This window comes from Pyxicephalus adspersus, chromosome 6 (assembly GCF_032062135.1).
Source record: "Pyxicephalus adspersus chromosome 6, UCB_Pads_2.0, whole genome shotgun sequence".
NCBI lineage: Eukaryota > Metazoa > Chordata > Amphibia > Anura > Pyxicephalidae > Pyxicephalus > Pyxicephalus adspersus.
Window position 1 is genome coordinate 15,244,552 of NC_092863.1, and position 27,214 is coordinate 15,271,765.

The 27,214-nt window shown below is 38.2% G+C and overlaps 1 protein-coding gene across 1 annotated transcript in view; it reads right to left on the reverse strand.

Annotated features, from left to right (window-relative positions):
* The window catches only part of NGFR (nerve growth factor receptor), a 54,509-nt gene that overhangs the window by 21,661 nt on the left and 5,634 nt on the right, over positions 1-27,214 (reverse strand). The window contains exon 2 of the mRNA XM_072414739.1: positions 13,928-14,063. Coding sequence (XP_072270840.1) covers positions 13,928-14,063 — 136 coding nt within the window. The remainder of the gene's footprint in view (positions 1-13,927; positions 14,064-27,214) is intronic.

Here is a 27,214-nt window from a genome sequence, read left to right on the forward strand (position 1 = left end):
TTCGTTCAGTTCAATCTCACGCCCTCATATTAACCACTCCAAATGTCAACTCTACACCTGCCCTTAATTTATCTGGTCCTTTGGTTGCATAGGTAAAAACATGTTTCCCATTTCAATTGGCCTCCTCTAAGCAACTCCACTAGGGGGTTTTAATAACTGTCGATACTTTGTTCCAGGCCAACGTCCTGGCCATGATTAAGCAAGCTCACCTGCTATTGGAATTATGGAAAAAATATAAAATATCTTGGTCAGCTCTCAAAATGACTCTCCTCCCTATACTCCTCTATTTTGTTTCCCCCCGACTCCTATCCCTACCCATTAAATGTGGATTGTGCAGTTCTTGTTTTTTAAAAGTGTTGGGACATCTGATTTGATGGACATCTAAAGCTGGTCTTGATAATTAAGTAAATAAACTACTGTATAATGGTTAATCATGGATCAGGAAACTTTACAAGTCAGCAGCAATGGCAGTTTTCTGTTGATGTAATGTGTTAAGGAGGTCCTGTATGACCTTTAGTCCTTCTCTGTGGAACCCCTACAGTAATATTCTGAACTCTGTCAGTCTGACACCCAATGTCTTCACTCGACCTGTCTAGCAAGCAGACATTAGAAGCTATTTTAGTACTTTTTGGCTAGTGCTAAAACTTGGTTAGCAAGTTAAACTCGGGATGGGAGATTTCCCAAAGGCTGGTGATTGGCTGATGGAGTTAGTTGCCCTCAGTATCAAAACTTGAGATCACGGTTTCTTGAAACAGGGCTTTCTATCTATTAACAGAGACGAATTCCTTTAAATAATGAGAAGTTCCAACTATTACTCAGCCATAAGTGCTCCTGTTAACTTGCACTTAAGTGAAGTATTTCCTCTTCATGCATATGCAGCTGTGTATTCTCACTCCGAAAGTGTGATATTTCATACAATGTCTAGTCTGGCTGTAACTTTTGTTTTTCCATTTCCCTACTTCACTTCTGGCAGCAGGCAGATACCGAGTAGACTTTTTCGCCAAGCACCTGAATTGCGGTTTTTCCTCTTGAATTACAGGCCTAATTACAGTTCAGAAGGTGTAAATCTACACACGACTGATGCTCTTCCTCACTCGTGACCTGCCAAATCTGAGCAATGTTCAACTTTGGATGACTGAATTGCATGCATGGCCTGGAGCGAATCCTGTATATCACAAAAGGTTAGCAAAGGAGGGAGCAGATTTCTTATTATTTATATTTGAAGGGACTTTCATTTTGCCTTTTTAGGGTCAAGTGACCAGGTTTCATTAAAAATGTATCTCTTGACCCATTTGTACTTTTCTTTCGTCACTTCTTTGATCTTTGCAGCCATAGCACAATACTTGCTGTAAGTTTTGTTCATGATGGACAGATAACTTAGCCTGGTACCTGATGGCTTGGACTTAAGAGCTGAATTATAAAACACAGAAAGGTGAGTATATTTGGGTTGTATAGTTGTCTTTCATGCATCCTTTTATCATTATGGACAATGTTTACTACAGCTTATACTGTAAAACTTATCATTTAGGGATAAAGGGTGCATGTAAGTTTATATTTAATAAATTCTGTTTATTTCTGGAAAGGTCAAGCATGAAATAAACCTGTAGCTATAAACCTTTAAACTGGAGTCTCTCCTACTACTCACCCATGATTGGATGGCTTCCATGCCACTTACATTTTCCCCAGCCCGAACCTTTTATTTGTAGCCTTATATCTGTATACTTGAGTTTTCTGTATCAGCAGAATGTCTATGTATACGCCAGCAGAATAGATGGATTATTTAGATTTTTGGGACATACAAGAACCTAATCATCACTTGCACATATTTTGTTTCAATTGATATTCAATTTGGCATGTACTGTACATGGCATCATTTAATTATCATAGTGTCCTTGCTGTTTCTTTTTCTGTGTGCTAAGACCTAATTAAATATTGCTAATTATTTATAACATATCCTGTATATGGTTTTATCCTATAGCCTTTAGCCTATATTTAGTTTTTGAAGATGCTTTAGGTTGCATTAATCAGGTTACGGATATTGTCTTACAAAATTGTCTTTAGACGATAAGAGTGGGCAGGACAATCTGGCTGTATTAAAGATAGCCCGGTAAGGCTCTTCTACATAGAACACTAGTCTGGCCAACAGTCCGTAGCTGAGACTTTCCTGTGATATAAAACATGCTGGGATTTTTTCAAAACATTTACAGTTGCCTGGCCAATACTGTGGTGAACTGTTCTGGTTTTCATTTCTTTCGCACAGCAGAACAATTTAATATGTTGTAACATTTGGCATAATGTTTCATGTGAAAGTAGAGTTGGAGTAATATTGTGTTTTTCCTAATCTTCAGTCATTCAGAGTTTGTACTAAAACTACTGCTGTTTTTTAAAGGGTCAGAACACCCAAATCTTTTAGATTATGGTCGATGTTTGAGAGATTCCAACTTTCCTCCCTTTCGAGAATCGACCATTTAAAGGGATAATTCATGGTGATCATTTTGAGCTTAGCTCCCTATCATCCATGGTAAATCTACCCCCATATCTTTTCTTCATTGCCACCTTCAGACAATACCAGATATAAAAGCACAATTATCTATATAAATGTCTGGTACTATACAGAAAGTCTGCCACAAATACAAAGTTTGGTTGATGGTTTGGTACCTTCAAAGACCAGTTACCCAAACTATAGTGGTTTATTATCATAAATGTTAAAGTGATTTATTGTTTAACTCTTTTCAATATATTTATTTATTGTTGTAGCTGGGTAGTTTGTAAAGAAAGGGTCGCTATGGCCATTGAACACCACTGATTTGCTGTTGTCTTTGCTGTGGGCACTCGTGTTGGGGGTACTGCTAAGCGGGACAAGAAAGGGAACAAATAGCCCCCTTGACATACTCTGCCAGGATACAAGTATTATAATACAATAAAAACATTGACATACCAGAAACATTAAAAATGAGAAGTTATGTGACTTGACGTTATGGGGGTTAGTTGATACCTAATAGCATTTAAAAGGCATCCAAAAGAGTACAACGCAAGAGACGTTTTGAAGGCTGAAATGAAAAGTGGTGACCGTGGTTGTGAAGTATGGAAATATAGTAAAGTTTCTTCAAATCAGGGGATAAAACAGGTGACAGGGTTTGATGAGCCAGAAAAAAATAAATTTGAATTGCATTTTCTTATCATTAGTTAGCCACTAGAGAGATTTACAGAAGCAAGAAGAACTCAAGAGTGTGTGGAGAAAGAAAATTGATTATCGTGCAGAGCTTAAAATTGGAAGAAGGATTAGTCCATGTTAGTCTGTCTGCCTATCCATCTATCAATCTAATTTCAAATTGCAGTAAAATGTCCAATTGCACTTAATAAAAGTTAATTCATTAAAAAAGTTTATATAGACATTTAATACATATATAATGGGGATAGTTTGCAGTAAAATCACACATGTAATGTTGTTTTTCCATATCTTTAGGGCATTGTTTGTTTATATAAACCCCATCATTAATCCGTAGAACCATTGGTTGGACACTACCTTTGCCTATTTTTGATATGGAAATATTAGGCACAGTGTGCCATGATTCCATCATTGATTGATGGGGATGGTACAAGTGAGATGCGCCTAAAGGACATTTTGGCAAGTAATCAGGAAGATCAGCTTCCTATGCGGCTCTAAGCGTTTGTCACATAACAACTCAAGGCCACAAAAAATGCTGGTCCTGGATGAAAACTGTCTACCAGTTGCTGAGATTGCAGGTCTGAATGGAGAAGGTAGCTATAAAAGGCACAGCAGTGTGATGGTGAAGTGTCTCCACTTAGTACACCAGCATAGCATTTCAAACTCGTACTTGGTCTGGGGACACATGTCCATGCTCGCAGAAGAACATGGGGAGCATGTCACCACTGACGGTACTTTTTTGCACTTTTTGTCAAAGATTGTCCATGTTCAGATCCACCAACAAGCTTACAACATGCTCTTTACCCCATGACCCACAGTCATCATGGGACTTTAAACTGGAGCTTGCATTTCATAAAAAAAATGGCATATAAGCACTGCTCAATTCCATTCAGCTCATTACCACCCGTTTATAAGAAGGCTGTTTGCTTTGTTACTGGTTGGGTATGTATGCAAACAAATAAGAGTTACCATAATAAACAAGGCTTCCAGTCCATGCAATTGATACTAAAGTTATGTTGTTACTAATAAGTCAATATAAAGTAGAATAGCGAGCTGATTTTTCATGTCACTGGGAAAAGGGTACACAGGGAACACAATTATTCATAGAGGCAGACCACAGTCCCAACAGGAACCTGTGAAATTACTCAAACGCTTCACACAATGTTCTGCTAGAGGCAAAATAATTGACTTTCAAGCACATTCTTGTAAAGAGAATGATGATTCACGATTTCACATATTACCTGAAGCACAGTAATTCTCACCTTAATATTGTTGTGTCATCTGCGTTGTTGTTGCTGTAGTTTTTTATATTATTTGAAAACTTTGTTAAAAGGCACATCCATGAAAAAGTAATATTTCCATTGAACCTATACCTATACCTTTTGTAGTCATTAGATGGCAAGACCTGTCTCACGTAATAGTTCTAATATATCGGTACATAGGCTTTACCCTCTGGTTGCTGTATTTTAACTAACTAGGAGTGAAGCAAATGAAGTAAAACTATATTATTAAGTAATGTAATGGCACTACATGGCAGTAGATAGCAGAAACATTTTAGGGAGATCTTACCATGGACACCCTGAAAGTTTGATGGATTAGGCAATAACGTATTGTACTTATATTATCTATTACTTTCACAGCACCCTAGAAGCTGTTTCGTTTTCCTGGGTGTTGGTCTAGCTTGTTGGACAATGGCAAGGTATGTCCAAACTCTGCAGTATCTACTAGATTGTAAGCTCTTTGGGGCAGGGTCCTCTCCTCCTGTATCACTGTCTGTATTAGTCTGTCATTTGCAGTCCCTATTTAATGTACAGCGCTGCGTAATATGTTGGCGCTATATAAATCCTGTTTAATAATAATAATAATAATAATAATGGTAGCCATTGGACCAGCTCTAAGCATGTCCAGTCTTCCTGGGGGGCTTTGCCATCACTACACCCAAAACTATTCAAACTTAACCCATTTTCATGGAAAATCCTCATTTCACACCTAATGTCTGTGTGAAGTGTAACTACTATTCTATTTGCTTTTTTGCTTCATTGGGAGACCAATTCTAATTCAACGGAAAGGGACTGTGAGTGTTCAGGATGGGGCTACACACTCAGACATATGTTTTCTGAGTGTTTATGTTGTTGGCATTGAATGTATTTATATAAATAAACTGCAGACAAAGAATTTCATGAATGTCTAGAAGAATTGACATCATGTAGACAAAGGGAAAAATGTTCAAAGACAGAAAGATGGGAATAATGAAAGAATAAAAAATGAGTATCAAAAACCCACTCAAGAGACATTAAACAGATGTTTTTTGGTAATGTATGCCAAACTAATACTTTCACTTAATGTTTGACCATGAGTTTGATTGACATGAATGTAATCCTAATTACAAATACTTAGACAACTAGTAAGACAGATCACCATCGTAAAACTCCCTAACACAGCTCACACACCAAGTTCCCACCCTGATTTTGCCATATCACATGATGGTACCGCTTCATTTAAAGTGGCCTAGAAATGATTAAGTCTTAAATAAGCAGACAGTCATTCTGGCCTAATTCTAAATGATACTCTGGTCTACAATGTCTGTTTTAGATCATCTCTACTATATACTTTTTCTATTCCATATTATTTGTATTTCCAAAGCTGCTGCTATCATGCCACTAACTGAACTTAAAAGTAGGCACCTAGTTTCCCCAAGGCTCCTGAGTTTATGATTATAATGCATTCAACCATTATCTTATATTTAAGGCTTCGGGGAATATTGTTTTCCATGTGTCAGAAAACAATTAAAAGTGTACTAGTTATAAAGTATAAAAATATACAAGCATAGTAAAACCATATCTGAGTAGTTCTTGAAATAGAAAAGTTACATCATTTTCTTAACTCTTCCTGCATAGCTGTACTTCTCTCCTTTCCCTTCCATATTCTAAGCCTTTATATCGGTCATATAATGTGATGGATGGCCTCTCTGACCAAGAAGGAGGATCTGCAACAGGAAAAGTCAAGAGTGATGAGTTGACCAAACAGCAGGATCTCCGTGCCATAATTTCCATCTTTACTCGAATCCACCTAATGTTCTAGCACCACATGTTGGTTGTCTAAAAACTGAAATATCGGTATTAAGTAGACTGAAACCTAAATGTATAGCTTTGCCTTTCCAAATTTCCAAAAGTAAAATCAAATCTACGCCAAGACTCCCGGGGGCCATCATGCTATGTTTTGCTTTTTTAGACAAAGTTGGTCGTCTTCAACCTTCTCCTGGTGGTGGACAGACAAAAAAAAGATTGTAAATATTGCAAATAGAATTAGGCTTTAAGTTGTCCGGTAAGAAAGGACTGTAAAAAGAAGCTCAGCACTGAGGAGTTATGGTGGGAATGGTCATCATTTTAGCACTTTAGAAATGAGTTCATTGTTAAGAAATTACATTACTACATTACTATAACAGACCAGAGATGACCCCATACATTATCATTTATCTTTACAGCCTTCTGCAGAACTTTTTAAAAATATTTCCAGGGAGTAACACTAGCTATCTAAGGCATATTTTAATAGAACTATTGCATCTCCCTGGCACTAAACAGAGTACCCCATTAACAACTCTGTAATATACTTATGGCATGTCTGGCGATGTGAACTTGGCGCCTGATGACTATGGCATGCATTCATTCAAGCTATAACAGGCCTATTGGCAGCTGAGCATTTTTCTTGATCAGATGAAATAATTAGATAACAAGCAATATTAAATAATTAGATTAACAGAGGCACTGCTGTTTGATATCATGCAGGAATGAGAAGATGAAATGTTTGTTTGATAAAATTACAGCACTAATTTTAGGAAAACAATCATTTATGTGAAAATTGGACCCTTGCTGAAAGCAATAGAAGAGCAGAAAAAAAATGAATAAAAACTAAATCAGCAGCGCCTCCTTAGGTAAAAGCTGGTATTGCAGTTTGCGAATTCACAATGATAACTGTTGACGCAATGGGCTTGATTTATTAAAGCTCTCCAAGAATGTGATGAAAAAATTAAAAGGAAAAAGATCACTGCTATAAGAAAGTGCAGCCTACTCGTAATTTTAACTTGGAAGAGGCTGAAGAAAGGATACAGGCATATTTACATATATCAAGAAAATATCAAGGAAAGTCAACCATAAATGAGCAGAACTGTTGTCAACCATGTTGAAAGATTTAAACAATGTCAAGTCGTGTAGGGAAGCTGATTGCAGCTGTAGCAATCATGACCTGTCTCTACCACTTAATTAAATTAAAACATTTCGACATCAGGGGAAAATACAGTTGCGAGGACAAGGGGCTATGCAGTTTAAAATAAAAAAGGCAAAAATTACTATCTATCCGTACAAAATAGGAGTGAATAAATGGCTGTATATAATAATATAGATATTAATTTGAATATTCACTTTGTGCTGTATAACTGAATGCAAATTTCCTGGGAAGTTGGGGAACATTTTTAGAGCTGGAAACAATAAGGAGATAAGAGAGTAAGAGTAGCATATATAATTGAAGTATTTTTACAAAGAATAAAGCCTCAAAGGGTAAATCACAATATACAATACTAGTATAATTTTCCAAAATGCTGTGTATTTTATCATTACAAATCAGTCACTGAGCTTCAGTCTAGGGTCTCCGAGTAAGCTAAGATAGTGGCCCTGTTCCCAAATACTGGAAAAGATAGACCATCATGGGTGAGCCTGGGTGATCCAGCTAGATTGGAATGGATTTCTTGTCAATCAATATCTATTATTTGGCAAATATTTTCAATTCTGGACCAGATCTATTCCAGGTTCACCCATATTTATAGAGGTGTTGTTTTTTTTTTGCAGTATTGCACTTACAGACTTACTTGGTGGAATTTCTCATAAAAGAGCGCTGGACAATGCTAGCTTCGAAATCTACCCTAATTAACTCCATCACTGGTTCCCACTTGTGAAAGTATGATTCATTTGGAGGTGTGTAGCTGATTATACATGACAGCTGGTTAACAGGTGTTTTCTATCACAAGCACACATTTCAGGCCAGCCTGGGAAGTTTACATACCTCTGGGCGATCCTTGCTATGGGCCTGTCACCAGTAATTCTTTACCGAGGCAGCGTGGGTCTCTGACAAATCCTTTGAAATCCATCCTGTAAACCTTTTATCTACAGCATGCAGTATGGGGAAAAGTGAATGGCATCAGAAAAATGGATCTTGGAACGTCTCCAAGACTTACCAACGTGACCTACTCCAGTAGGCACCAAGGAACCCGATTCTTATCACATCTCTGTATTTCACATTATACTCACCTGAGGTTAGCTTATACAACTTTGTAAAAAGTTTTCTCAATTCTTAGTTTAGTATAATATGAAACATTTCCAGGAGTGGTTCCATGCTCTGACCCCTACGTCACTGCTGTGTTTTGTAGTGACCTAACAGAACCCTTTATTGTAATTACTGTAATGCAATCAGGCCGCATAAACAGTAAAACATGTGCCTCCGTTTTTTTTTGTTTTTTAACATGCTACAGACTTTGTTAATGTCCCCAGTGCTGGCAGTACACAGGAGATCGGGACTACTCCACAACACAGAGGTTCAGATCTCCAGTGGTCAGACACACTTAATGCCCAATGCTCCAATCAACAATGCTCAGACTCCCTCAAGCAACCTTTTTAAGCCTGACTGCATTACAGTAATTAAACCTAAGGGTTCAAATTGACTTTAATTATAGCCTCTTTTTTAAGAAAAAAGCAACCTATAAGCTGTCCAGGATTTATTGAGTCAAAAGATTTTATGTCTGTGCCTATTTTTTCCTGTGGATCAACTTGATTGCCAAAAAAAGCTTAAAAGGTCGAACAGGGTAAATATATTTGTGCTGTGGACCTGGAGTATTTATCTATGTTTCAGGCCTGATGTTAGATATCACTTTAATTTGAAAACCATTTTAAGGTTGATTAAAAAAAAAAATTATTTATAAAAAAAGACAAAAATGAATTCATCTACTTACATTAAAAATCCTAAAAGTGAAACACATTGTAAGCATTATATGTCCCATCAATATTTAGAAATTATTTGGTTTGGGAAAGTTGTTTTCTTGTTCATCGTCTCAAACCCTGGGTCTCTGGGCTTTTGGGGATCATTGACCTCTGTTCATAAAGAGATTAAAGAATTATGGTATAGATAAATAAATGTATGAGGGCATGGACCAAGCAACACAACACTTCTAATACCAGCATTAAATGTAACAATAGTCAACAGATAGGAAAATATATTCATTCTTAAGATGAAGTCTGCACGTCCAAAGATACCCAATTCTTCAAAGTGATTCAAAGATTCAAAGTAATGGCCTGAAGTTACCCCATGTGCAAGATTTTTGCCTGATTCAGGCCGTGATGGTACCCGGATCAGGCAATAATCTTGCACATGGGGTAACTTCAGGCCATTACTTTGAATCCTTTGAGGAATACATAGAGGTGAAGCAGATGAGTTTGCTCAATGTCCAAGTAATCCAGCATTTAGACATTGACAAGATGTCCGAGTAGGCTCCTGTCAAGGGAGTACGGTAAGACTGACATGTCAAACACACCTCTGTATAAACAACATTCATCCTTCAATCTAGATGGAATTTTATTGAAATCCCCTGCAGGATTTGGATCCAGCTGATATCTGAGCATCTCCAGACCATCTTCTGGGAGGAACTGTATATTTAACATTTATAGTTTAATACCATTCGCTTCAACGGCATTAAAAGTAATTTGCCTTTTTAACTTTTCCCATTAAACTTCTCAGTTTTTAAAGTAAGTTTGTGAGTCATGTAAGTGAGGCTCTTGGACAGATTCCTATAGCAAGAAGGTTCTGTTAGCTTTGTAGTAGTAATGAGAGGGGTGGTGGCTGGCCGGAAACCATGGGGATTACAATAGTCAATGTGGTATATAGAAATCAAGGCTGCATATACGATGGAAGGCATACTGTAAGGGTTACATTTAGAGGGACATGTTGTCCTAAAAGTGTCCAAGCTCCTAGGCAGGTTTGATGAGTACCCTTAGGGCACATTGTGGTTTGTGCGGGTCTACAAAGACTAAGTGGTGAGCTTAATGACTACTGTACAAGGGGGCTGGTAACTGCTATCTAATTAGGCCAGAAATTGGACAATGCTTCCTGGCCATAGAATGGATTGACATATTAGAAGGCAGATGGGGGGAGGAGGGGATAATGTTCTTTGATGGATGGACCAGCACTCCCAGTTTATGACAGTGAAATTACAGTCCAGAAAAAAAGGAATACATTGTTAAAACATTGTGCTCAAGGAAAAGGTGTGGCAAATAACAGAAAGCAGATGTTGTATTTAAAGCAGAACTCCAGTTTCTTCTGAGTTTAAAATATGTAGACCAGCCTTTGGTAAAAAAGCAGATATTTGGCTGTAAGATTTACCAGAAAACATTCCATAAAAGCCAGGAAAAGTAGCATTTCCAGGTAGCCCCTATGGTTACCCTATGTCCCCTATCATGGATGTATATAATTCATAATGGTTATATGGTTTCGTGCTCTGGTTTGTGTTTGTCATTTAATGATGTAAGAATTGTGGTTCCTCCCACCGATCCCCATGTCATGGGATTAACCGATTTACCGGCATTTAATCTTCAGCCATATGCTTTTATGTGGTAACTAAATTCTTAGTAAATCGTAACATTTTGATAATTCACAGCAGAGTTATTATATAATTGTCATACAGTCCAGTAAGGAGTGGAAAAAGAGTATGATCGGGGTACCAAATAGATCCAGACTCCATCTTTTCCCTTAAGGCTGCAGATCAAAGAGCGTTCAGAAGCAGACCAGGCGTCTGATCAGACTCCAAGTCCCAGTCTCTGCTAAGATCGCTAAGCATCTCTAAACCACGGTGTAATTGGCACATATGAAATGGCTGATAAACGTAGTTCAGACCCTTCTCTTCCTGATATATCTGCCTCCTTACAAAGCAAAGACAGGGCCTTAGGCTCTCATCTGAGCGGAGTTTGGGTATTCTCATTGATTCCAGGTCTCACTTTAGGTCTCCATTGCTTTGATTTGAGGGATGCAGAGGTCTGGTGTAAATAGGTAAAGAATGGACTTTAGAGAAATTCATGGATGTATTTGTTTGGTAACTTTGGTATTGCTTCAAAAGTCAATCGTTCAATCCTGCAACAGCACATAGCTGAAATATGTATTTACACTGTCCAAAGTGAAGGAGAAGACGTGAAGGACCTTAAAGCAGAACTCCAGCCTGAGCTTTAGTCTTGTATAGATGGACAGTTTCCTCCTCCCTGTGCTTCTCACAGCATGCATTAGAAGCTGTAGAATGTCAGACAGACCGCACCTTATTTTCTGGCTGGAAGACGTCCAACATTATCTACATTATCTACTACTTTCCTCCTCTTACCCAACTGTCCCTGGCCCACCACTTTCATTTATTCTTTCAGTTATGGGGGTTCTGCATTACATGTGAATATTACCCAGACTAATATTCAAGCAAAATCAGTCTGCCTAAGAATGCCCACTCCCTAGGACTGACATCGGTTTATAATGGCATCAGTTTATAACGGCATCGGTTTATAACGGCATCGGTTTATAAAGATCCCCCAAGAGCCGCACCACTGCTTGCATTAGGACTGAGGGATCTTATATTGTATGAACATGTTGATGTGGAAAGAGGAATCATGGAAAAATAAACGCAGGATAAGGGGGTTTAACACCTAACTATCCCAAAAAAATGCCTCCGCCTCTCTTTATTCTCAAATTGCTCACTTTTCCTAGGAAATAAAACTCATCCTATTTCACAGTCCCATGACCAGTTCTTCATTCTCTAGCAGGTGGGCAAGCACTCCCACCAATGACAAGGTTATGAATACTGCATTTATTCTATATAAATGATGGAATGATGGATAGAATTGGGAACAGTTGGAGACCTTGGTAATTTTATTTATTTATTGTTTGTTCTGTGGCTTTATTTAGGATTTTGTACATCACTTCCAGATAGAACATCCTTTTCGGCAACAGAAAATTATTTAATAGAAAACACTTTTCATTGAATACAATATTTGTTCCTTAATTCAAATAAAAATAATCTGATAAGAGGTAGACTTTAGCTATTGAGCCACATCACTGCCTAATTTTTAAATGTTACAAATATTATCCTACAGTAAATATAAATTCCACATGCTGTGTGATAGATGCCCCCCATTTAATCTCTTGTTTTCTCATTATGAAATGCTTATCACAGGCTGCCTAGGATAGAGAACATTTTCTACCTCCCCAAGGTCATCGTCAAGGGCACAGCATGAGGTGGGGAAGATGCCATTGATTTTGAAGTAAGTGAGGTTTATATTATGGCAGATGGAATCCAGATTTTGATTTGAAGGACATAAAGCGAGGGCTCGGAGGGGGGCAGAGCCGTGCCCGGGTCTGGGGCGCAGCTGCTGTCTTAACCCCTTTATTGCAGAAGAGCTGCAATATACCATTTTATTGGAAGCAGATATAAAACAATTACTGGAGTTATCAAAAGCAGGCAAATAAAAGAAAGGATATTAAGAGCAGACAAAGACTCACATCAATAGATTTTTGGAAAATCAGAAAGACATTGAAACAAAATGAACTAATGCTTTAAAAACTCCTAATGCAGATATTGTGCAGAGAGAAATAGAGATGGAGAGAGCTGTAATGGAAAAAGTCTATACAGAGAACTCTGTCCTTGATAACTGATCTCTGTCCTGAGATAACGGTTATACAACATAACCACCAATAACCAGTTAAGCTGCATAAACACGTGCAATAATTATCGTTGGAAGCGAACGACTAACAACCGTTTGTCCGATATTCGTTAACAAAAAAAGTACACAACGACATGATGAACGAGGATTGTCGATGGAAACGAATAACCGTCCCGGCGGATCTGATTGGGTGACGATCGTTCGCTATCTATTGTGTGTACGGTCGTTCAGTGATCATGGATGGTTCTGCAGTACACTTTCTCCTTTACATGTCACTTCCTGCATCGTTCAACCAATCGTATCCAGTGTGTGTACACTATTGGTGGATTATATTTGACCAATCGTATCGTTACAGCATGTACAGGATTGTGCACAATACGATCATGAATAATCGTTGATCTGACGTTAGTCGTTCGTTTTCTAACGACAAATATTGCACGTGTGTACGTAGCTTTAGAACATCACTGCTATTTCCCTATTAATAAGAAAACAGTTACCAAGTGTCTGAATGGCTGCTACAAAGTAGAATTGTGTTCTTTCCCAATTGGCTTCTAGTGCTGTTTCACTATCTCTCATAGCGCTAATGGGAAGGGAATACAGTTTCTGCTTTTAAGATACATTAATTATTCTTTTACATGATTGGAAACCGTTGTTCAAATTTATTAGTGATTGGTTGAAAGGTATATCTGAAAGCAGCAGAACCTCCTACATCTGTTTAGATTCACCACAACAGATTATAAAAGATCATATACATAAATAAGCAGTAGAAAAAACTATTCAAATTGATAAAAAAAAAAACAAATTTCCAACACAAATGCAATGAGCAGCCTAAAACCCTGGAGAATAGATGTAAATAAAACGTATTCATCTGAATCATTCCAAATCAGTGCCATTGTACGATGGCTTTTCCGTCGGCTATTATGGTGAGAGATGATGCTAAAATGTTGTGTGACATTTATATACAAATCCCTAAAGGCAGCTGTAAGTCTTCCAACAAGCAGACAATTGGATTAAGGATACTCACTGTCCAGACAGGGTTCACAGACAGTTTGGTTCACCCCACATTCCTGTACGACCCCCTCTCCAACTCCGCAGGCCTTGCAGCACTCTTTGTTTGCAGTGTATTGTCCTGTTGGGCAGTCCTCCGCAGCCACCAACAGCTGAAAAGACACAAATAAAAATTTTAACTGGTTATAATCTTGTATTTATATGGCACCAACATATGATGCAGCACTTTACAAAGTCCATAGTCATACCACTAACTGTCCTTCAAGGGAGCTCACAATTTAATGACCCTACTATAGTCACATATCATTAACCAAGGTCAATTTTGGGAATGAAGCCAATTACCTCAATGTAAGAGGAAACTGGGGTTTGCAAAAGAAATTCCATGCAAAAACAGGGAGAATATACAAAATCCACACAGTATCCTGGCCAAGATTCAAACCTGGGACCTGGGAAGGCAAGAGTGTTTGCCACCATGCTGCCCATTACAGTTCTATTTAAGAGACAGCTTGTGTGATCAAGCAAATTAAATTGTCTACTGGATGAGCTAAATCATCTCTCCCTGCTGCTAATTAAAGGCATACTACATCCTGCAGGGGAAAAATCAAAGTAGACCATTGACCAAAATATCTTTTATAAGAACCATACACCACAATTATTTCCCAGCATTCATACCACATATCCAGCTCTACACTATGCTGTATGTTGTAGAGGTTTTTTAATACATTGCTATATGTCCCAAGATGGGAGCCATCTTTATTGTTAAGGACCACACTTTGGGGTGATAGCCAGTTTTGTTTTTAAAACCAATCTCTAGCACCGTGTGACCTCACAGTAACCAACTAGATTGAGACTGCACTGTAAGGCTATATAGACACACAACAGATGATTCTGGGCCGATACGAGACGTTGTTCATGGATCCACCCTGACAGGTCCATGAATGTTAGAAGACCTCAATGCAATTGAAGGGAGGGTGCTGCTTGCTCATTCTACCCCCTCCACTGAGCAGAACAGGGCTTTAATTACAGCGCTCGTTCATTCATCTTTCAGTCTAACGTGTGTACCCAGCCTAACTCCTGTATTCCCTGCCATTTGTGCCTTTTTGGATTCCTGACCTGTGCCTGGACTCTGACTACGTTTGTCAGCCCCCTGCCCTGTCCTCAGTCTGCTTTGATCTTGCCTCTTTTTGTCATCCTACTAGGTACCTGATCTTCGCTGTCCCTACGCCAAAGCCCTCTGTTCCACTCACCCCTGGTGGGGAGATCCTGGTGGTCACGACTTCGTGTCCCCCCCCTCCATAGCAAAGTAGTCTGGTGGCCACTATGGTCATCATTCTTTGTGGGTTGCTTTGGTGAAGAGCAGGAGACACTTATACTCCGCAACCCACCCAATCCCATGCTACCTGCCAGGGGATGCAGCCCTAACAGTATCTATAAATAATGTAAGACTGAGCTAGAATTTTTAACTTTAGATCATAGGAAGACCAAAGACTGAGAACTCAGTGTGATTATTCCTCATCAAGTACTGTCAATAAACAAAGGCATATGTGGGACAGTGAGAGAAAGGCGCCTTTTTGTTCCAGTTCACCATTGTTTGACAAGTACGGAGTAGGAACTTAAGTGGCCTGCAGAAAGCCTAGACCTCAACCCTACGTAATACCTTTGGCATGAATTGGAATGAAAAGACCTGGCTGCCAATCTGCAACCAATATACCTCACAAATGCTCTTTTGATTTAAATTCCCACAAACATACTCCAAAATCTTGTGAAAAGCCTTCCCAGAAGAGTGGAGATTCTTATAGCTGTAATAGGGGAGAGGAAACTCCAATTAAATGTCCATTGTTTTGGAATTGCACCACTTTGGCCAAACAGTGTAGATTCATTCCATGAAGACTCAACGTGAAACTGAATAAAAAATAGGAGACAAGCTCATAGAAAATCTAGGCACAGCTGCAATCCTACGAATAATTCTTAGAATTAAATGACCTTCCAATTAGAAGGAGGGCATAGCAGCTCGGGAGACTGTCTTCCAGAGATTGAGACTCCTAATAAAGAAGACTAATTTGCCATGAGAGAAAAGGACAGTTTTCCAATAATCAAGCTGCTCTTTTTCCACACTCAGCATGATAATAAATACTAGTAAATGACTTTTTTAGAGCAGTGGTTTCCAATATCCTTTCCCCTCACCCCACCCATCTACAGAAACATCTTCCCAGTATCATTATTAGAGCACAGATGGTGGTACATATGTCATTGGCCACCTGTGCTAATTGTATGGATTTCTATTCCTAATAACCTACATTTCTGGGGTGTCCAAGGGCCTAGAGGCCTAGGGCTGCATCCTGGATACAGATGTTGCACATGAATAAATAGGAATTATTACAATGCATACTAGGTGACTTTAATTCCTGCAATAGCCTTATGACTTCATAAGACCACGCAAAGACACTGGCCCTGATTTACTAAAGCTCTCCAAGGCTTGGGGGAATACACTTTCAGAAGTGAAGCTGGGTGATCCAGAAAACATGTAAAGGATTTTTAAAAATCATTTGCTATTAGCCAGCAAAAGTTTTGAATCCTGGACGAGATCCATTCCAGGTTTGTTGGATCACCCAGCTTCACTGATCAAAGTGCATTCTCTCCAGCCTTTGAGAGCTTTAATAAATCAGGGCCACTGAGCGGAAACAGACTCTGAGTTGGCTGACATCACAGCTTATTGACTCTCCTCCTGATGTCAACAGCTAGGTAGGTCACCTAATATACCAGAATGCATTAGGGAAATTGTTTTAGAGTTCTGCAGACTTTTGATGATTCTGTATTCATTTACTTCTTTCTGCACTTAATGACAAGTAGAATGCCATATTAAAACTTGCAGGCATTCAATTGGCAAGGTCTCCATGATAAATGGCAGTTCCACCAATGGCTACCACCATTTACAAAACCAAATGATAGTGCCATAGTTCATAGAAATGTTTATGATCCAGAATTGGAAACTGGAAATCCATTTTCCCAAGAGTTAGACATTTTATTAAAATCCAGTAGTTATGGCTTAGTGTAATCATAAAGCCAAATGCAGTGAAATATTTCCAATGAAATTTAAATAAGCCCACTCAAAACACTGAACTTAAAAATGCATAAACTTAATATGATCACCCCATTTTTTAAAAGTGATGATTGGCCGACATAATTGAAAGTTTTATTAGTGACTTCATAGATGAACTTGTGATCTTACTATTTAACTGCACTTTTACATTGTTATAAAGTGGCCATCAGATCTGAATAATAAAGTAAAGAATAAAAATCAGATTGCTCATTTTATAAAAAGGGTCCTACATGCCCCGTTTTAATGTCTGTAGCTGAACACATTGTACAAGGCACTTTACATCACCCCTCACTTGCTTAATGATATACTATGGTATGTTTGGTATTATAAACGATAGAATTCCTTTACATATCATGTATCAATCACCATAACTATTTAAGATTTGGCTGTTTATAAAAAGGTTGACAAACTGATAGAATGTTTACATTCAGTGGAAACTCAATATCTGCCTAGACTGGATTCCCTTCTTCACCTGGGTACTTATCGCTATATACAATGGTAAAGTGACCTCTCCTAAAAATATACAAAACGCTATTGAAGACGCTTGCTCTGGCTCTTACGATCGGGTGTTTTGTGTCCAGATTTTTTATTATTAATGAAAGGCACTTGTAGTTCATTCAGCTATTTCAATTAGGCAGTGTAATTGGAATAGTATATATATATATATATATATATATATATATATATATATATATATATATATATGTATATATATACAATGCTGAGTGTTTCCTCATGTGCAGTGACCCTTTATGGCTGACAAGTCACAATTAGTTAGCAAGAACATCAAATTGGATTATTACAGATGTGGTTGCAGTATGGGTAATTTGCAACAATGTCAGGAATACGTAGAATGCATGTAATATGGAATCACATGCTTCATACTGCCACGCGTTTTGAGTTATGGCTTCATACAGTGCAATGCATATCAGATCGCAATGAAAAAAAGCTTTGGAGAAAGTTCCAAATTAACAGATGTCTCAGATGTCCAGGGCTAGGTATTGAAAGGTTGTTCCTGGAAGGTTTTGCCTGTGTCGAGAAGAATGGAAGAAACTGCTGTTGGAAGCTATAAGTCTTGGCAAGATGTTATACTGCTGCTTCTAATGAAGTTTAGATACATGTCTTTTGTTTCCACAAAAGATCAATTGCATTTTAAATTACTTTTTTTATTTTAATTGTTGTCATCTATGAAAGACAAGCTTCACTCAGGTCTGATTACCCCATGCCTTAACATTAAAAATCATATCTGATCTTCTTGTGTTAATATGATGTGAACATGCTGTTTTAATCAATAAGGCTGACTAGCTTTAGTAAGGTTGCTTTCCTATAGCAAAGCACCTTGGTATGGGCTGAAAAGTGAAAAGACAGCACCACAAAAATGATCCTGTGCATGTTGGGGAAAAAAATAAATTCCAACACGTTTCAGGGGTTCATCCAGTCCCCCTTCATCAGGGTTGCATATCCTTGAATGGAGTAAGTTATTAGGATATTACTACAACTTATATTACTATCTGCGGAACAGTAGAAGCAGGACATCAAGGATCAGTTCTTTATCCCCAACAGATCATAATACAAAATTGTTGTTGTGATTAAAAACAATATGGTTTTTCACTCCAAAATCATATTACAGGTTATGTTCTTATGTATTACATCTGATTCATAAATGACGCCGGAGGACACCTGTACTCACACATTTTGCCTGAGGCTAACAGGAACAGTTTGGGTGGCAAAACTCTAGTGTGTATATGAACCCAAACTCAAGGAAAAGATTTAGCCAATTGAGTCCCTGAGGGATTTTAGGAACTGCTAATTACTTTAACTTCCGACAATATCAGTTTTGGTTGAAATGTTCCACCTCGGCTTTACATATGTTTTACCAAGACATTAATAACAATTTGAGGCCTCGCTGATGCCACCGAAAGTCATTATCTCATGGGTGGGCAGAAATTCAGATCATCAATAAAGATTATTTGTTAAGTAATTACAAATATTTAGTAAATAGACTAATTGGCCTGTCACCTAGTTCTGTGTTGATATTACGAACTGATGATTGACAAAATGAGGCCACAGTATCACATACATGTATACGGACAAGTCAGATGCCATTGTACAAACCGCCAATCAAATATGTCCTAAAACATTTCCACATTTCAGAAATGTGTGAACTAAACAAAGGCTAAGATCCAACAACATTTTAATAATTACTCTGTGGGGGGGAAATAGCTTGAATTTCCTAACAAAAATAAATCTATCTACAAAGTACTTCTGTCTTTATCAGTTTATTTGTACTTTAAGGGGAGAGATATGGAAGGGGAAGCTGAAGCTGGCTTATTGGTGGAAGGACAAGATATTCTAACGTGTCTGCTTATTTATTAGCCCTCAACCAGAAAAAATGTAGACATGAGATAGTAAACGTGAGATGATAGAAATAAATATAGGTGTTTTGCAATGGCATTCATTTTTATTGGCACCATGATATAGATATATAAAGTAGAACCAAACACTCCTGTACTATAGCATGCATTAGTGAATGATCTGTGTGAATATAATCCCTGTTTATCCCGCTTATATGTAATGACAAGTGTCTCCCAGAAGAATAGGTGCATGACCAACAATGGTCATGGTTAAAGAGCTTTAACATATTGGGGGCCCATACAGGTACATGAAAGGATAAAGAAAGTTAAGAGGTGGAACTAACCTGGTGAAGTTAAAAGATAGCAGGGCTGTGGAAGGAGTGCCTAGGAATAGCTGGTGTCCAGTGAACTTTCAACCCACTTTCAAAGGCAAAAGGATCCTACCTTTATTGAACTGTTTGTGTTGGATATATACTGGCAATGCATTGCTAAAGGTGTGGCGGACAGTCAAAAGACAGGTCATCTTTCACACCTTAGGCTACGAGTGTGTGGCAGTACACATAGGTGTCCTTATCAGCTTGTAATCTTTCAAACTCTCCATAGTAGATATCACATTCTCTACTTTTCTTTGACAATAATGTTCCAATTCTAGGCCTGGCCTTAATAATATATATGAGAAGCATATGTCCACCTTAATGCGTTCTCCGCCCTGACACATGATCCACATCAAAGTTTACACACCGCCAAAGATCACAAGCCTGCGAATCTGTGAACAAGCGGTAAAAAACTCTCGGAGGAGGGAGAGCTGTGTGCCATCCATAGCCATACCGGGGAACTGTCCATTCTAATAGCCACCAAAACCCACCAAATGATTTTTAGGACCAACAGGTAGTAACTTGATAAAAAGGATGTTTGTACACTTTAACAATCTCATACAACCCGGGTTGTATAGAAAACCTTGGCCAACCTCCCTCTGTAAATCCTTGTTTCCTGGCTATCTCCCATGCTGATAATAAAAAGAAGAATATGAAGATATCTCAACCTCCAAGCTACTTTATTTATGTGGATCAACATCACCAATTAATTGTAAAAGGTTATAAAGTAACAGGACGTGCCGAGCTGCATATTAAACGCGTTGAAGATGCCGAGCTGTCAAAATGTTTAGCTTGAAGCCCATTAAGGGTTCCCAGCAGATAACGAGCTCATTTATAGTTTGATGAAAAATATCAAATAAACAGAAGAGAAAATCTTATTAAAACCTAAGATCATATTCTAAAATACTATTTTAGCCAGACCCGGAGATTTCTTTTATTAGTAGAGCTATTAAAATAAACAAAGCATGCTCTTTAGGCTGAAATATATCTCATTTATAGTAAGTTCTAAAATTGTTACAAGGCTCAGAAATGATTGCGGTGTGATCCTTTGACCACAGGCAATAAAGAATGACTTGTAAAAGACTGATTGGACAGGCACGGAGCCATCATGTGACTTTCTGGGACCAGTATTCCTTGCCAAGTGCCCAGAATGGTCCTTTGGCTTTGTATTAAGCGTGTATAGCTTTATGAATTATTATATTATTAAATATTTTTTTATGGTGGCATTTAATTACACAGCACTGCACATCAAAGTCAATGTTCAATTTGCTTATATTTACTCCTCAACATGGCAAATAAATGTAACGGCAAATTCAAACTTGAATTATAATAAATCGAATGATTGAAAGGTGTAGGCCAATGACAGCCAGGTTGGGGAGGAATGAACTATATGATGTTGGATATCCTCCAACATTAAAATAAGTTTATGTTGTCTCCGGTACAGAAGATGAGTAGAAACCCAACAGGTACAAAATGCCAAAAAACAACGCTTGTTATTAGTGGAGCCTAATCCCAGGACATAATATAAAGGAAAATACCAAATGGAACATACAAATAGAAAACAGTACCGTACTGTAACTAAAAAGGAAACGTATGGTGGAGGAGAAGAGGCCCTGTATGCATGTCCTACAACCTGGTCTATAAGCTCCATGTAGCTAATAAATTCTGTATACAGCACTCTGGTATATGTCGGCGACAGTGAAGCTGCAATGAAACCAGTTTGTATTTAACTGCCTTTCGCGTCCTTTATATGTATAATTCACACCTGGGCAACACTTTTCCATACACAGGTATGGCTTGCAAAATCTCCAACCCTATCCCTGAGTGCAAAGTATCACGCTGTCCCTCCCTCAGATTGTTTGCATTCTTTCAGAGCTTCAAACAGCTGCTTTTGGCTCTTTCCTAACTGACAGAACAAAGTGACGTTGACAACCTGCAGGTGCACGTTTACTACGTATTACTGAAGGTTCTTGGTAAACACACAGCGCCTGCAGCGGCTCATGTACCTGTCTTCTTCACACCCTCCGCTATAGCATTTCCCTCACATGCTGACTTACAAATCTGGAGCTGGCACGGAAATACTGATCTTTATTGAGAATATAAAGTTTGTGCCTGATTTGTATACAGGTTCCTCACCTGCAAATCCTATTTTTTGTACAGCGCTACATAATATGTCGGTGCTTTATAAATAAAGGTTAATAATAATAACAACCTGTGTTCACTTAAAATAATCACATGTGGGGTACACAAGGGGTCGATTGAAAAGATCAAGGTTTCACCTTAGTTATTAAAGCTGAACTCCAGGCAGATAAAATACACAACATGTGTAGCTCTGTATCCTTTGAGAACATAACTGAATTTTCCTAGTAATAGGCTCTTGTTTTTCTCTATAAATTATTATTATTATTATTGGAGGACTAAAAGCCAGTAAGGTGTGGTGCTGAATGTGCTGATAGGAGGAAAGAATGAGCAGAGGGATGAACTCCTCAGGCTGCTGCTGGTTTTTCATTGTCCAATCAGAAGACTTTGGGTGGAGAGAGGACATTACTATACTTCGCGTGTTATGGAATAGACAAAAATCCAATACCTTTGCCAGTACAATATTTAACATTTCATTTATTCACTTAGTAATTTGCCTGGAGTTTAGACTTAAGCTCACACGAGATTAGCTAGAGACAAGTGGAAGGTCTGAGCCTGCTCGGGAGATTTTGGTGGATTTCAGCAGCCAGGTAAGAAAAGCTCCTAAAGTCATTAGTGTTGGCAGCTAACTCTTTACAGCCATTTGTATTGACTTCAAAAGATGCATCTTCCTTGGCTGCTAGCCTGCTGGCAATCGGATCAGATTGGCTGGCTCCAGAATTCTGCTGTCTAATCGTTGTATACAAACAGACAAAAAGACAGGAAAAAGAATAAGCAAAAATTCAGTCCTGTGTAACTGGAAATAAAACGTATGGATGTCTCTAGTGATTGGCTTATCTTCTGTCCTTAGGTATCAATCCCGAACATAGAGTATGGTCCTCTTTGATGCTGATGGGTGCCTCCAAATGGGGAACAGTTGGGAGCTTTGTCTACATCCTCCAGATACCATTCACTCCATGCTATATATTGTGTCCCGTCCTGCCACCTAATGTATCATTCACTCCAGGTGTATACTAATTATTGTCCTTACCAATCACTCCGAATTAAAGATGTGCTGATCCCCAAGATTTGGCAAAATGCAGTAGATACCTGCACACATTATTTCCAAACTTTTCCAAGTCCCTAATAGCCTCTCAACTCAGGGATCTCAGCATCCAGCTTGGAAACCATGCTTTTGCTACTTTTTACAAAGTTATACCTCTCAACTTGCTACAATGGGTAAAAGGAGCATTCCTTAGCAGAAGGTGTCCTTTCTAGAAGGATAAAATGGTAATTATTAAATAATCAATTAACGTCACCTATGCCTTTACAACAGATACCAGGCATCATATTGGGACCTATTCAAATCGTTCCATTGCATTAACACATGTATAATAAAGTGTGAAATGTCTCCAGAAAGCATGAAAAAACATGACTTTCTTGGTGTACTACTTATTTGTTATGCGTTATATAAAAATAACTTTTTTCTAAATGATTATTGTAAAATTCTACCATAAAGGAGTTATAGAGCTTAACATTATATTTAAAATATCACTATTTATGCTTAAATTCTTCATGTCTCTTGATCAGTTGTGTGGCATCATATAAGTTAAGCTAAAAAAAAGTCCCTTTTATCCACATGGCATGACAAAATGTGGAAATATTGCATTGTTATATGCCAATATTGTGTGTATACAGGCTTTTTTGCTAATAGTATATTGCATGCCAACACATATACAGTGCAGGTTAGAATGGCACAGCTCCGAGGGCATCAATGTAGAGTACATCGCATGGTGTGTGTATTATTGGATCCATTCACTAGGTCAATGAAGAACTATTTCTATGTAGATTATACCCATGAACATTGCTCTGATCTGAACAGGAACCTAGTAAAAATAAAATCCCGAACAGGACTGAATACATTGCTACAAAAAAAGGATACACACAAACAAGCCTGTGTAAACATGCAAAAACACATACGATAGCACAATTAAACACACGAACAGGCATGCAAATGAACACTGTCAAAGATTTTTAAAGAATGTGATGACTTGCCTTTGCTTTAACTGAACTAGGATGAATCATTAGGATTCAGCTCCGGACCTGCTCAAGGAATTACCTTTTCTTGCGGGTGTGACTCCTGAGATCTGGTCACCTGAGTGTGTGTATAGGTGTGCACTGTGTGTGCACTGTGTGTGTGTGCAAGGCAATGTACCAGTAGTGATAGGACCAGTAGTGATAGGGTTGCATGAACTGGTGGCCCCAGTGACCTTTCACTTTGGGTTAAAAAAAGACCATAGAAAAAAAAATATCTCGGGAAAAATATATAGGGAAAAAAAAATATAGGGAAAAAACAATTAAAATCCCCCTGTGCCTAATAAACACCTCGGAGTGCCTATGCTCCTTTTTGTCCTCTCCCCTCCACATCAGCAATGATCCATTTATTGGTAATACTCCCAATTAGGAACCTTGCTTTTACTGGCCAAAACCAGGCAACCAAAGCTTCTTATCATTAAGTTCACATTGATGTCAATGCACATCACCTTTAGCGTCATCATTTCCCAGGTGTATCAGGCTGATAAGCAAATCAATTTGTAAACCATTTGCCGAATCTGAAAATCCAAAAGTAAATGGTTTTGCTGACTCTTCTTTGCATTCATGGTTGAATTTCTGCCATTTTCAAATATGCGTACATGCTGATGAAGGCGAATTATTAAGCTTGATTCATCTCTGCGTTTCTGGATTTGGCAGTTTGTGTGGATATTTGTTCATCTCTAATCTAGAGCCTCCACATTGACTTTGTGTGCAAAGGTCCTTGAAATCCTTTAATAGGACAGTAATAAGCAGTGGACTTTTATCAGAGTTTCCTAATGCTTGTTTGCTAACCCATTCATTATTAGAATTTTTTACTGACTTGAGAACTACCGGAAAAAATGTGACAGCATATGACCAACTCAACCCCAGCTCTTGGGTGAATCACTGGGGGGATCATTAGCAGGGGCAAGAAGGTCCCAATTCTTAAAGTTCTCATTTTGAATATTACATCCAAAGACCCCACATAAAACAGATTAATAAAAGATAAAATAAAAACCTAGATATAGACATAAATAGATATAAAACAAAAACCTATAATAAGTATAGGGTTAAAAAACAGAAAGGAGACAAATTAGGTTCAAGATAATTTAAAGAAATCTCAGTAATTCTCATGAGCCATTGTACTCTTAACAACCACCAAAAGCCATCTTCATTTTTTTCCCTCCATATTGACTTCAATGCAAAGGCAACCTTTGCCAAAATTTCCAAATTCGTTTCACTTTCAGAGACATGGGGCCCCCTTGTTTTTCTCGTTGTCGGGTCCTACTCAGGATGTGTCTGACATTGTATTTGATGCCATTAAATTCAGCAGCATATTTTAAAAACTGATGGTGGAATCCATAAAAGTGAAGTAAGGTTATTTAGATCTCTACTATGCGTGTCTGTGTTTAGGTCTTCTGGTTCTTTGACATAGGTATGTTTATTTAGAATACATGAGATCTTTGTTACTTTGTTATTTTTATTGTACATGTCTTTATTGTGTGTACAGTATGACAGGTCTGTGTGTGGTTGTGGGTGGAGTAGTTACCAGCCTTTAGGAATGTTGTTCTACCTTTTTTAATGTTTTAGCTGGGAAAAGTGAAAGTTCAGATGTGCTGGGGATGCCAAAAACAGTCATGCAAGCTTCTGCAATTATCCGACATGCGTATCTGTCCAAAGAATCAGGTAGTATATTGTAAATTAAAAAGTTCTAAATTGTAAAGTGATACACAAGTAGCCTAGCTGGTAGATGTCTCAAAAAGAACAATGGCTGGGGAAACACCACCCATCCCAGATTCTCCACCATTGTATTTCAGTTTGGATATGTGGTTACTTCCTTCCATATTTCATAAAAAACAGTCTGTCAGGTGTCTAAACAACAAAACATATCTCTGAAATAATACAGGTTGTATATTAACTTCTCCGGGGGCCCGTGTCTTCTACTTTATCTCCATTCTGATCTGCATGCCTCTGCCAGTCACTTAGGAGTGTCAGCATTCAACACTTTGGGTAGTAATGGTTGCCTGTCCCCTCCGAAAAACTGTGGTTTCTTCCACCAACTTTTTTATCACTTCTGTTTCCTTTAATGATGTAGGGGTTGGAGAATTGAACCACAGCATGCGATGGAGGCATTCGATACTTCTGGAAGTAGAGATTGGTGAAGGTTGCAAATTTGGAATGCAGGGAATATAGAAGGTATGGACCTTTAGAGATGTGAGTATATGACCCCATATATTGAGGAAAACTGGCTTTATAATCTGTTTAGAGCCCTAATAGGATCTTTGTAAGCATGTTGTTGGGGCAAATTAAGAAGCTTGGCTCAGTGTAGGGGTATTCAAGTTTATAGAATGCTAAATAACGTAAGGTTAGCTTTCCTTGTATGACATCTTGAACATAGGGAGAAGGGGCAGGGCAAGACAAGGAGTTTTCTTGCCAGTTAATAGACCCTTCCTTCTTGGATTTTTGCTAACAAATTGGAAAATCTCTTAAACTTAAAAAAACAATCAAGGTGTATCTGTAGGCAGCCCGGTCTTTTGCCAGGTGTTCCAGGCGTTGTACTGTTCATCAGACGTAATTAATGACCATCAAAGATAAGTAAAGTGTCCTGGTTGGATGCTGATGTCTTTCTACAAATACGTCAGTAGTTAGCTTACGTAAGTATTATATTACACCTGTTTTGGAAAGTCTCCTGTCAAAACCACTTCTGTTTTTACTGATAATTAAGACAACTAATGTCAAGTGACCTATAAACACAATAATTGTTGTTTTACATTCTTTAAATAACCTTAGAACATTCTGCAAGTCTAGCACATGTCATTTCACTAATACATTATTGAAATACTTGCCAAGATTAAAGCAGCATATTTCTGGTCAGGACTCGGTCCAAAGCTTGTGTCTAAAATCACAGAGATTATAGTACTTGACGTGTTAATCTGGCACTCGGTTGTACAAACAAACCATCAACTTTCTGCAGATATAAAGAGTCAATCCACCCATGACTGATATGTCAGCCGCAGAAAGATGCTGACAGGTCCGCTTACCAATATAACTAACCATGACTTGGATCCTGCAAGGTAAATAAAGACTACCCCACCTATCAGATCAGAATATAAAATTTATGGAGGGTTCGATCAATAAAATGCCCGTAGCATCCAAGGAAGTATCAGGATACTTTGCCAACTAAACATGTGCATTTAAAATTTTTGGCTAAAGGTCCAACACCAAAATTTTCACTTTCCATAATAGGTAGCAATGTTCTTTTAGACAATCTTTTGCAACCATAC